Source organism: Musa acuminata, chromosome BXJ1-5 (assembly GCF_036884655.1).
Source record: "Musa acuminata AAA Group cultivar baxijiao chromosome BXJ1-5, Cavendish_Baxijiao_AAA, whole genome shotgun sequence".
Lineage (NCBI taxonomy): Eukaryota > Viridiplantae > Streptophyta > Magnoliopsida > Zingiberales > Musaceae > Musa > Musa acuminata.
Genome location: NC_088331.1, coordinates 6910178 through 6921880, shown reverse-complemented (window position 1 = coordinate 6921880; position 11703 = coordinate 6910178). Strand labels below are relative to the sequence as shown.

The window sequence follows — 11703 nt, the reverse complement described above, 5'->3', positions numbered from 1 at the left end:
TGAGGTCCGTCTCACATGATTCTCCCTCTGGAGAGCCGAGACTTATCCCTCCTGGATAACTGTCCCATTGGAGCAACATCTCTCTTCGTTTCGTAGACCACCATCCCCTTGGACTACTCCGATCTGTTGAACAAACTGTGCATTGTTCTGCCTCCTGCAAACGCACTTGCTAGATTGCGCCTCCACGTCAATACAGCCACCACTGCACCCCTCAAGGCCTAGCAACATGCTGAACTCGTTGCACACTTCAGCCTCCTCCGGACGTATCCTTCGCATGCCGAAGAGAAAGTTTCAATGCTCCATGGCGCCGAGTTTCGGTCGCCTTGGGATGGCCACGAACAATCCATCGTCCGCATACAAGCCCATGCATGAGTACCGAATTCTTCGAGTTAGCAATTCCCCTCACCTCTGTGAGCTTTGCACACTCTTTCGGTCGCTGAGCAACTCATTCCACTTTGCATGGTCTCATCCTTTTGCCAAGCGCCTCGCTTGCCTTGAGCACCATCAAGTAAAGTTGTCAACGTTGAGTCGTAGCTCAAACTCAGCCATCCCAACCTTTGTGCACTCCACATTCTTCCAAGCTTGCCTGTTCTCGTGGTGCCTCTTGCGCGAAGGGTTGGCCATTCCTCTGAATGCCAAACTCAGATGCCCGCTCCTCTGAACGACTCCTTTTCCCTACATCTCCATGCCCGTTTTCCCTCAAACGGTCGCGCGTTGCTGACTGCCCTCAACGCAGCCCCGCTAGGTCCCCCACGTTTGCATGTCAAGTGTTTCTATGAGTGCTTGTCCCGCTCTGATACCATATGACACGGACTTCGCTGGTTTTGCCTAAGTCGTGCGGCACCCTTGCGCGTCCGTCCGCAAAGGTCAGCCTCCCCGAAGCCTCCCATTGTCCCTTAGGACCAACAAAAGAGAGAACGGGTTAAAGAGAACGCCTCAAACGGGATCCACAAGCAAACATGTCCGAAAAACACTTCATAGACAAAGCAAATTACAAACAGACTTTACAAGCTCTGAACAGTGGCACAACAAAGGGTAAAATGGTCCATTACAGACCGAAAAGCTCTCGCACGTGTCCACATGACACAACCTTTATTTACAAGCCTAAAGAGGCCACCAACCCAACTAAAATGGGACTATTAAGCCTTCGGCCGCCCCTCTACATTCTGTACAAGGCAAGAACATGTCGAACGACACGGACATACATAAGCATTACATCAAACACCCTGTTTCGAAGTTTGTCCGTGACAGAACGTCACTTCGCCATAAATATGGCCTGACGTGGCAGCCCACCGGCGCGCGGTGCGGATCCTGGAGCTCTTATCTTATCAGCCTCGAAAATCAACGACTCCGGAAAGTGACGGCCCTTTGGGCTTCCCTAGGAAGCGACCCGGCTTCTCGCGTCTGCGCATCACTAAGCAGTGGATTGCTGATCAAAGACCAAGTGGTTCCTCGGCCGCATGTTGCCCGAGACCACACTTGCGCGGCCAGAGCTGCGTGTTGCCCGAGACCACACCTGCGCGGCCAGCCCGCCTGCGTCGTGCTCCTCGACCGCATGTTGCCCGAGACCACACATGTGCGGCCAGCCCGCCTGCATCATGCTCCTCGACCGTATGTTGCCCGAGACCACACCTGCGCGGCCAGCTCGCCTGCGTCGTGCGCCTCAGCTCCACCCTCCCCGAGACCATAGCCCCTGCTCGGCTGAGCTGTGCTCCTCGGCCGCCCAATGCCCAGGGTCATCACTGTAAACGCGGCCCCCCTTCGCCGCTAAACTCCACGACTCCCACGGCCCCGGCGTCAAGCCGACAAGCCCCGGGCAAGGACACTTTCTCAAAGCTGAAGCCATGCCTCGGAACCCCATCACTACAACCAACGCATAGCTTCCTTCAGGGGGGGAATATTATGAGGGTAAGAACGGCGACAAGACTCGCGTGACATCACCTGCCCCAGTTGATGCCTCATGCCTTTGTTGACCCGATGAGACACCCGGTCAAAGCAAACTGAAACGCCTACCAATGCACAATAACACCCTACTCAGGCTCGATCTCTCACGCCACGCCAACGACAATGTCAGACGCCACCAGAAGTACGATTCTGCTCCCTACGGACAGGCACATTATGCAACGGTAATTATTACTATAAAAACCCTCACGCTATGAAGGAGCAGGGAGGAGAACTGAGCTAAAAAAACCCCCTTGACCATCCACTAACCTAATCGTCGGAGGGGTCGGGCCGAGCTCCCCGACCCGACCTTTGTGTAGGTGCGAAGACGGAGGTCTCCCACTAAACGCCCAGGCGAGGAGTCCCTTCTCGGAGGAAACGACGACCCCGTCCTGATCAAATCAACGCAATCGGCCACCTCAGCAGTCTCAAGAAACGTCCCAAGGAGATCCCCATCATCCGGACCCGAACCGAGCTGCATCGGCCCCGAGGTCACGGCTTAAAAGTTGTTTACACTAACACCCCTTCCTTGGAAACAACAACCGCTCCTCCTTCCTCGCCATCGATCATCGCGCTTCACCGGACACTCGGACTCGGTCTTTAGTCAGATCAGCCTTCGTCGGGCTCACGCATACTTTGAAGCAGACAGCTGCAACGTCACGGCTTCTGGTTATGGCGAGACACTGAAGGCTTGCGGCAGACGGGAAGCAACTCATTTATAATTAATAGATGTTTGAGAGAGAGAGAGAGAGAGAGAGAGAGAGAGCTTTGGATCTATCTGCAATACAGTTCCAAGTTCCAACGTCGGTGGCTCTTGGATGCGTCGATGTTACTAGAAACCAAAGCACAAGGCAAACCAGTTCTGACCGATACTTGGTTTCACCCTGACTTTAAACGAGCACCCTGTTGAAAGAAAGAACACCGTATGGCCTCCTTCAACGAAGCAGCGTGAGTGAGGGAAAGAAGATGACAGATACTAGTCTCCTTGAACGAAGCAGAAAAGAACTACACATTCTGCGAGAAGGGAAAGGCACACTGTGCAACCATTACCAAATACCAAGCTCTTAAAAACCATGGGAAGACCAACCAAGCGACCCTACATTTGAGATCGACGACTTCATGTATTGCAATCTCTGGATCCAGCAATGCATCAGAGTCCATTCTTATTACCAAAGAAAAAAGATGCAATACGTCCTGAAAAGACAACAGTAATATGAACGACACGATCATGCATCAGCTTCCTTGGTTGCGTCCGTCCCGCAGTAAGCGACTAGCTTGAACTGTTGCATCATGCCCTCCTCTGAGAAGCAGAACCTCAGGTAATCATCGTAGTAGTAGGGTTTGAAGATGGGGGGATGTTTGTCGTCCACCAACTCGACTGGGGCTTGAATCGGGCGCTCATTCTTGGGCATCGCGAACAGCAGAACAGAGTACCTCGTTTCTTTGCCGCTCACCGTGACGCCATGCATGGGGGAGTACACCTTGCCGTTGCTCCACGCCTGCTTCCATCAACACAGACAAAATGGTGCGCGTGGCAGTACCGTATTGTTAGAGTCAAGAGAGAAATTTGAGTGACAAAGCGATCGTACCCAGAAAGATTCTCCAGCGATGATGAAGAAGGAGGCGGGAGAGCTGGGGGTGGCTTGGAGCCACTGCCCGTCTCTGGTCTCCACCTCCAGCCCATCAACGCCGTTCAGCTGGCACACTGCGGTCAACAGATTGGCGTCCCGATGTGCCATCTGACCCACTTTCCTCGTCTCCTCGCCGGGCGCTCCGTACTCCGAGAACCGGAGCAGGTGCCATGTCGATTGCATTTGCTCTTCATGGTACTCAGCCACGTCCAGGCTCTGCAGGACCATCTTCCTTATCATCCCCTGCAACTCCGCCAGTTTCTTCGTGAAGGAGGAAGCCCTCTCGCTGCCAAACATATGGGACGACAAATCGCATCATGCACATCAAACAAGAATGGAGGAAGACAAAATGAAGCAGCACCAGAAGTTGGGGTTCCCATCGGGCCACATGAGGCTGGCGAAGCTGGGGATGGCGTCTGACAGGGTCGCATCCTTGATGGCCAGGCTCTCGTAGTCGAGGTTCGGGAACCGGCCGAGGTAGCCGTCGTAGACCTTGTCGGAGGCGTTCTTGAGCTTAGTCTCGAGAGGGAGGCGGAACAGATCCTTGGCGATCACCTCCAGGAGCGACTGCCGGAGCTCGGGAGTAATTCGGTCGTAGACGGCCTCGAAGCAGCCGCAGGTTCCGAGCGCCTGCATGACCTGCTCCCGGGTGGCTTCCCAGGTGGGTCCTCCGTCGGCCGCCGGGTCGAAGCCGGAGAAATCGATCACCGGGAGTTGGGGCCGCTGCATCTTGCCTTTCTTTCTTTCTTTCCCTCGGTGTTCCTTCGAGTTTTTGCGTGCTGTCGAGTCGCTCTGCCTGCTGAACTGATATAAGGTTTGTTTATAACAACTGGGCCCGGGGGTTGGTGGCGTTACGATATTAAATTAAGCATTGGGAAAGAACTGCACGTCTCGACAGTCCTGAGATGATTATGGTCGATTAAACTATATATATATATATATATATATATATATATATATATATATATATATATGAGTTTTTACTGTCTAATTTCGTATGTTTTCATTTTAATTCTAGGATTAAATATAACTGATAGGGATAAATCATAATACCCTCAATTCTTTTTACCACATAAGTAATACCTAAATAGAGGTACAAAAGCATCTACTCCCTATGATCGGTCATGTTACCTATCCTTCCTTCTCAAAGTGAGTTTACATGAACGATTTCTTATCGATCATGTTACCTGCTCTTCCTTCTCATAGTGAGTTTATATGAACCAATCTCATAGTCAATAAAATAAATATGGCTATACATTAATGGTCGGTAACATGATCAAGCCTCAACAACCTTCCCTTTCAAACGAATGACAAGAGGATCACATATTGTCTAACCCAAAGAAGCAAGGAAGTTTGATTGGAGGTGTCATCCTGATAATCCACAGATGTTGCTTATGGGAATACACATGGGCAAGCTGTAAACATTAAATGTTTATACCACGTTGGGTAAGGGGGGGGGGGTATTGATGAAGGCCTATTTGCTCTTCCTAGCTCCCACGTATAAAAGTCATGCCCCAGGCTAAGCCGGGACAAGCAGACAAAAGAGACTCTTTACTCTCTTAATTACATTACTGATATTATCATCTCCCTCCTCCTTTGTTTTCCTTATTTAAGCATGAGAAGGGTTAAGCCAAGGCACGTCGACTTAGGCCTGTTATGTAGGATCATCGAAGTAGCCCGGAGATGCAACCAGAATGCTACCCAATATAGGAGATCACCTAGCTCCCAAACCAAGTTTCATTGCTTAAAGACTAAGTCGCTCATAGCGAATCATTTCTTTCTATAACTTCCTTCGTCCTGCTCATAATACCTGCTCTCCACATCGCCAAAAGGAATAACCAAAAGGGACTTACATTTTCGATAGAGAACCAATTAGACAGACTCATTAGTCTCGACGATCTCCATGTATTAAACACATCTTCATTCTACAAATTTCTCATAGAGTTTCGTCGCAAGTCTCGCATGTACCACAATTCAGTATAAGTTTAGCACCATAGAGAATATTAGACTCACAATAAACGTTCACGGGCAGTGGAAACAATATGATAGAAATAATTATTAGATTATTTTTTCAATTGGTTTGGGAATTTATTGATTCTAATTTGGTTTATTTGACTCACCATAAACAAATAAACTCGTTGACTTTTATTTGTTTTCCTGGAATCACGAGATAAGGTGTTGGGTGATCAGATGGGTCACGCGGACATTATATATAGCAAACAAGTGTCTCACGTTTTGCTCGGGTTTGGCTTTCATCGATTTTTTTTCCTCTCACGGGCTGTCCTCGAACCTCTCGTTATGGAGCTCACGATCACATGGATCGGAACGAGTCGCCGACGACGATGCCAAATAATTGAAGCTCCAGATCTCAAAATCACATGGGAGATGTACAAATCCGACGAATAGAATCATGTCTTTTTAACAAATTGAATTGTGTCTAATTTCCTTATATTCGGAGAAAATTTGTTCGATTTCCTATGCTAATAAATAGATGAGAAGATATTGCTCGTCGTCTTAAGGGACATGACATGGTGGAATTAACCGAAGAGAACTTGTGGAATAAGGTAGACGAGAAGATCGGATTAGGTGTTGATCCTCTGAGCTGTCCCCTCTTTTTTTATTTGGGTCAACCCGTGCAAATAACGAAATGATATTTATCAAATGATCCGTAATATCAGCATCTTCTCTGGGGACTGCAGCATCGCAGCAGAATCGGAGGAAGAGAAGGAGAGAGACGCCATGTCCACCGAGACCTTCCACCACAAGCTGGACTTCACCGGGCTGTCCCTGGAGAAGGCAGGAACTCCGGAATGGGAGCGGGTGCGGGCGCAGATGATGGAGGTGGTGGCGAATGAGGAAAACTGGTTCGAGGCCGTGTACGATGGAGTCGCCCCCGAGCTTCGGGAGGCGCTCTTCGGGCGCACCGTGAAGGAGCTCTTCGCTCTCCCCGCGGACGTGAAGATGCGCAACACGTCGAACAAGCCGCACCACGGCTACATCGGCCAGTTCCCGGGCTTGGATTACGAGGCCCTGTCGGTCTTCGACGCGCACCTGGTCGAAGGCACTCGGAGCTTTACCGAGCTCATGTGGCCCGAGGGAAACCCGAGCTTTTGGTCCGGCCACACACCCAATGATCGATTTACTTCCAGATCATCAAAGCAGATACATATGTTTTCTACTCTTGTTTGACCCCTCCCCTTTGTGTTCCTTTCCATCGACCAGCGACACAGTGAACTCCTTCGTAAGGCAGCTGAGCGAGCTGGAGAAGATGGTGCGGAGGATGCTCCTGGAGAGCTTGGGCGTGGTCAAGCACTTGGACCGCCAGAACAGTGAGCTCACGTTCAGCCTCCGGATGGCCAAGTACGGCGCTCTCACATCTCAGGAGGCGACGGTCGTGCTGCCGCCCCATGTCGATGAAACCACAGTCACCCTAGTCGTGCAGCACAAGGTCGCAGGCCTCCAAGTGCTAACCGCGGATGGCGAGTGGCTCACGGTGCCTCAATCCCCCAATTCGTATACGGTATTGATTGGACAAGCACTGCAGGTGAGGTGCATGCACTCGACTCGTAATCCTTTCCAGCTCTAGTCTCATACAGCCGGCCGGCCGGCGAAGGAAGGACACAACTTGTGACGGCTTTTCATGTGTTCCTCAGGGCTGGAGCAATGGAAGACTTAATGCTAAACTGCATCGTGTCTTGGTCGGCGGCGGGGAGACTAGGTATTCCGTAATCTTTGGGTCCCACCCAAAGGACGACGTGATGGTGCAAGTTCCCGAGGAGCTGGTCGACGAAGAGCACCCCTTGATCTACAAGCCTTTCGGCTATCTCAGCTTTGTGAACTTCCGCCACTCGGAGGAAGGCATGAAATCGGACGATTCGCTCAAGGCGTACTGCGAGGTACAAGTCGATCAAGTGGGAGCCTGATCTCCTCGTCGATCAAGTCGATCAAGGCCTGAACTTTCCTTTCTCGTTTCCGTGTTTCTCGAATAAAACTCTGTCGTTTTGCTGAATTACTTTATGCGTGTTTCCTTTATCCAATATCTTTAATGCAGATTCTCCTGTCACGTCTGCATATTATTATTCGTAAGTGGTCACGCAAGCTCCAAAAAAATATGCGACGGGATAAAAGTACTAAATTGCTTTTGTTTTAGAAGAGTACGACTGTTCGCTACAGCTTTGTGGACTAAATATGATGCTCGGCGACCACATAAATGATCGAATAGACCGAGGGGAAGGTGGCCTTCCTCCAAGCATACGTTTGGTAAAGATATCAGCTAATTTAGTTGGTAAAGATCTTAAGAATTTATCATAAGATCTTACGTTTAATTCATAAAAATAAAAAAAAACATATGAATTAAAATTTAAGATATAATATCACGATTTAAATTCGATGGATAAATTAATCTATCAACTTACTCATCAGATTAAGTTGATCCAAACCACTCATCAAAGAGAACGAATAATTTCGCTCAGGGAGTACTGCAGGCTGATCTCCCACGCTCGGTGTTTTGCATCCTCGGAGACGAGCCGATGCTGCATCATCACCCCCCCCCCCCCCCCCCCCCCGTCGATTAATTTGCCATCTTAAAGGCACTAAAATATAATTTTTACGAAAGAAATTACAGGGTGTTTTTTCTCTACATGTTTTACTCTTTAGAACATTGGCTTATTAGGTTCGAAAAATATGTTGGCCCACTCTCCAACTCACCAATTATTAAGATGATGGGCCTTACAGTCTGCTAGGTATTGTTCATATCATAGTGTGACTGATTGAAGTGGCAGACTTGCCTCTGGAATGCCATGAAACCATCATCCGTAATAGGAACGACTATTGCATTCTATCCTTATCCAAGCTTAATAAACATGGCGATCGCAAAGGCATACTGATGGACAACGTTCTTGTGTCGCCAAAATATGGTACAATAATGCAGTCTTCCAGCTTAATGGGCAACAAGATAAACCCAAATCTTACAATGAAGGAATCTTATCTAGTAGAAAGTTCCTACCAATTGCAGTAACTAGGTGATGAAGTCAACCGATCCTCATCCAGACGATGCCGATAACTTGCACTCTCACCGGCAATCGAGACGTATCCAACTGCAGCTAGTATTGGCTTTCATGATCACAGTAGATGAGTGCTAGTATATCAGATTGGTCGGCCATTGATCCCTGAATAGGGAAGGCCTGGTGAACATGGCTGATCGGCGAGCCATGGCTTTAGGATGCACTACAAGGGCATGAGATACGAACAGCATCATGCACAGACTTGCTCCATCCTCGAAGGAGAAAAGAGCAGCAGCAGAAAATAACTGCACCTGATTTCAGATCGCCCGTGCTACAGAAATCGGCTTTGGCAGCTGCATGAGCAGACTCGTGAAAAAGATCGATAGCTGTTTAATCACTGATTGCGTGGTGTCGACAAGCATGTCGGTAATCACTGATTGGTTAGCTGTTTAATCCCCAAAGATCGAGTCAAACTAATGCATCAGCACAATGAAAGAAGGGGCCGGGAGGGAGGGTGTCCCTTGATGGAGTCTGCTATCTGTGCCGACCACAGTGCAGGAAAATGTGGTGACCGGTGATTAGGTGCCGGAAGTGAGACCGGAACAAAGCTTACCAGCTAAATCACCAATGAGCCGACACAGTTTAACTTTCATGTGGTCCCTGACGCTGAGGAGAAGAAGGGATATAATGAGAAGACAATTGCCTCATAATTATGCCAAGAAAGAGATGGAGGAATCCATCCGAGCACTTTTTGGTGGGATGGCTGGTGACAGCAACGGAACAAAAATCCCATCATAGCTTAAAGCGCAGCAGTACATGAATGATAAGCTTGATAACTCCATTGGGTCTCTCTGGATCTCCTCCTCTTATTTTTTGTATGACCGTTGTTCTCTGAACAATCTTAGGCAGGAGAGTGAGGATCGCAGAAAAGAAGTGGAAAGATGCGTCTTAGTTCATTCGTCATGCAACATATGTCCTCTTCTTCTTCTTCTCCTTCTTCGAGTCTTGCGGGGACGAGGAACGGGTTCAGACGCTCTTTCTTCTGCATTTTGCCTCACCATACTTTCGTTTCTCTGTCAACAGCTTTAGCATCATATATAAACAGTTGAGGGAATAGTAAGTCTGTCGTCGAGCAAGTACTTGATCGAGTTTTTCTTTCTCCTTTCTGGAGAAAGGGCTTATGCCTTTTATTTGGCATTATGTGCCACGCTGACATGACAGGTTAGCATATTCTGCAGTGGCATGTCCAAGGAGCTTACAGTATTACCTAAAATTTCTAAGTAAAGCACTGTCCCACTATAAAATAAATATTCATGAAATGAATAATGGGGATTAAGTTGCCCCATATTTTACGCAACAAAAGAGCATATACAACTGTTATAATAACTATTATCAAAGTTGAAGATAATATTATACATCATATTCGTTGTCACACCATATATTTCCTCACCCTGTGATGGACGACTCCTTTGGGGTTGGTAAGATACGGTATAGCATAGGAACAAGCATGTGTACCCATCATATGTGTTCCAAAGACACTTCTGTACGCATTACCGACGCGAGCGCCTTGTCAAAGAGCTTTCCCTTCACGCTCAAGTACTCGGGCCACGTCACGGGCCGGTAGACCGGACCACGTCCTGGTCCCACTAGCTTTACGATGGGCTCCACCTTGGAAGCGGCCGGCGGGCCGCACATGTACGCCACCGACACACGGTGGCTCGTCCGGTTGACGACGGCCCGGTGGATGACGCTCCTGTATCGTCCGTTCGATAGTATCTGAAACAAATCTCCCACGTTCACGATGAGCGCGCCGGGCATCGGCGGCACCGTCACCCACCGTGCCGTCCGGTCCCGACCAGTGTCCCCGACGACCTGCAAAACCTGGAGGCCGCTGGTGTTGCTCTGGAAGAGGAGGGTGAGTAAGGTCGAGTCCGTGTGCGCCGCCATCCCCATGGCCCGGTCGGGGTCGGGGCACACCGGGTAAGAGTTCAACTGTAGCACGGCCGACATGCCGCCGGCCTCATCGCCCGGCCCGATCCAGCCCGTCTCCGCCTCCGCCTCCGTCAGGCCCAATGACATGAGCATCATCCGCATCAATTTCCGTGCAAGCTGCTTCATCTCTTCCTTGTACTCTTCTATTACGTCACTGCATGTAGTGTCACAACAGGGCTTTTCAGCTGCGTTAGACGGTCGAGGAAGGTGGTCCAGCACGTGTGGCGTCGGCACACGAGCGTCATACACGTACCAGAAGGCGAGGGCGTCGTCGTCGGGCCAGAGCGTGCGAGCGTGGTCGACCGGGGAGCCGGCGATGGTGAAGCCCTCGGACCACATCAGCTTGGGGAAGAAGCAGGAGATGCGGGCACGGCCGTAGCCGGAGACGCCGTCGGCGGGGCGCGCCGCCTCGAGCTTCCGGTTGGTGGGGAGGGCGAAGAGGCCGCGGGCGGCGGCCTCGACGCGCCGGAGGAGACCCGGGGGGACGCCGTGGCCGGTGACCTGGAACGCGCCCCAGGACTCGCAGGCTCGCGCCAGCTGTTCGAGCACGTTGGTGGCGGTGGCGGAGAGGTCGATGACGGGGACGACCGCCCCCTGCGCGGAGGCGGTAGGGTGGTCGTGGAGGTCCGGCCACGCGTGCGAGTCCGGGACTTCGCGGACCGACTCGAAGTCGAGGGGGTGCGCATGGTGGTGGCGAATCAGCTCGGAGGCCGTCGGCATGATCATGAGGCTGTGTTGTAGTATTGTGGCGCCACCTCTTCCTCACGCGCGCTCTCTCTCACTATATATATAAATAGAGACAAGCAGGAAAGGAATGGATCGAAGTTATAAGGGGAGATTAATTAATGGTTGTGGGAGCCACATCTTTAATCGTTGTTGTTCGGGTGGCGAAGCAACGACAAAGGGAATTAGAATTGACCTGACGTCCGGTAGCAACTCAGCCGTCCCTGTCCGATGTACCTTCTGAGGTGTGACTCCAATTTGCTCCACCGCATACGGATCACAAAAATTGCGGTCTGTAGCTTAGGAGTTACCGTGAAGAAACAAGCCCTGTTTTGTTCTATGGATTCGGACATCTTAATTTTAGCGAGAGGAAGAAACAAAAGGCTTGTGAAATTACTCGTTGGTAAACGAAG

At 50.2% G+C, this 11703-nt stretch overlaps 3 protein-coding genes across 3 annotated transcripts; 1 reads left to right on the top strand and 2 right to left on the bottom strand.

Annotated features, from left to right (window-relative positions):
• Positions 1 to 2960: 2960 nt before the first annotated feature.
• Positions 2961 to 4372, bottom strand: LOC135673425 (probable 2-oxoglutarate-dependent dioxygenase AOP1). The gene is made up of 3 exons (XM_065182395.1): positions 3934 to 4372; positions 3531 to 3858; positions 2961 to 3440 (listed from the first exon to the last, which is right to left on the bottom strand). The coding sequence occupies exons 1-3, from the start codon at positions 4299 to 4301 to the stop codon at positions 3168 to 3170; spliced, it is 969 nt and encodes a 322-aa protein (XP_065038467.1). The 5' UTR covers positions 4302 to 4372; the 3' UTR covers positions 2961 to 3167.
• A 1746-nt stretch (positions 4373 to 6118) lies between these two features.
• Positions 6119 to 7581, top strand: LOC135673424 (probable inactive 2-oxoglutarate-dependent dioxygenase AOP2). Its single transcript, XM_065182394.1, has 4 exons — positions 6119 to 6136; positions 6251 to 6685; positions 6795 to 7116; positions 7226 to 7581. The coding sequence occupies exons 2-4, from the start codon at positions 6312 to 6314 to the stop codon at positions 7493 to 7495; spliced, it is 966 nt and encodes a 321-aa protein (XP_065038466.1). The 5' UTR covers positions 6119 to 6136; positions 6251 to 6311; the 3' UTR covers positions 7496 to 7581.
• Positions 7582 to 9894: 2313 nt separating this feature from the next.
• LOC135674936 (gibberellin 3-beta-dioxygenase 1-like) lies at positions 9895 to 11355 on the bottom strand. The gene is made up of 2 exons (XM_065185201.1): positions 10821 to 11355; positions 9895 to 10721 (listed from the first exon to the last, which is right to left on the bottom strand). The coding sequence occupies exons 1-2, from the start codon at positions 11291 to 11293 to the stop codon at positions 10094 to 10096; spliced, it is 1101 nt and encodes a 366-aa protein (XP_065041273.1). The 5' UTR covers positions 11294 to 11355; the 3' UTR covers positions 9895 to 10093.
• Between the last annotated feature and the right edge of the window lie 348 nt (positions 11356 to 11703).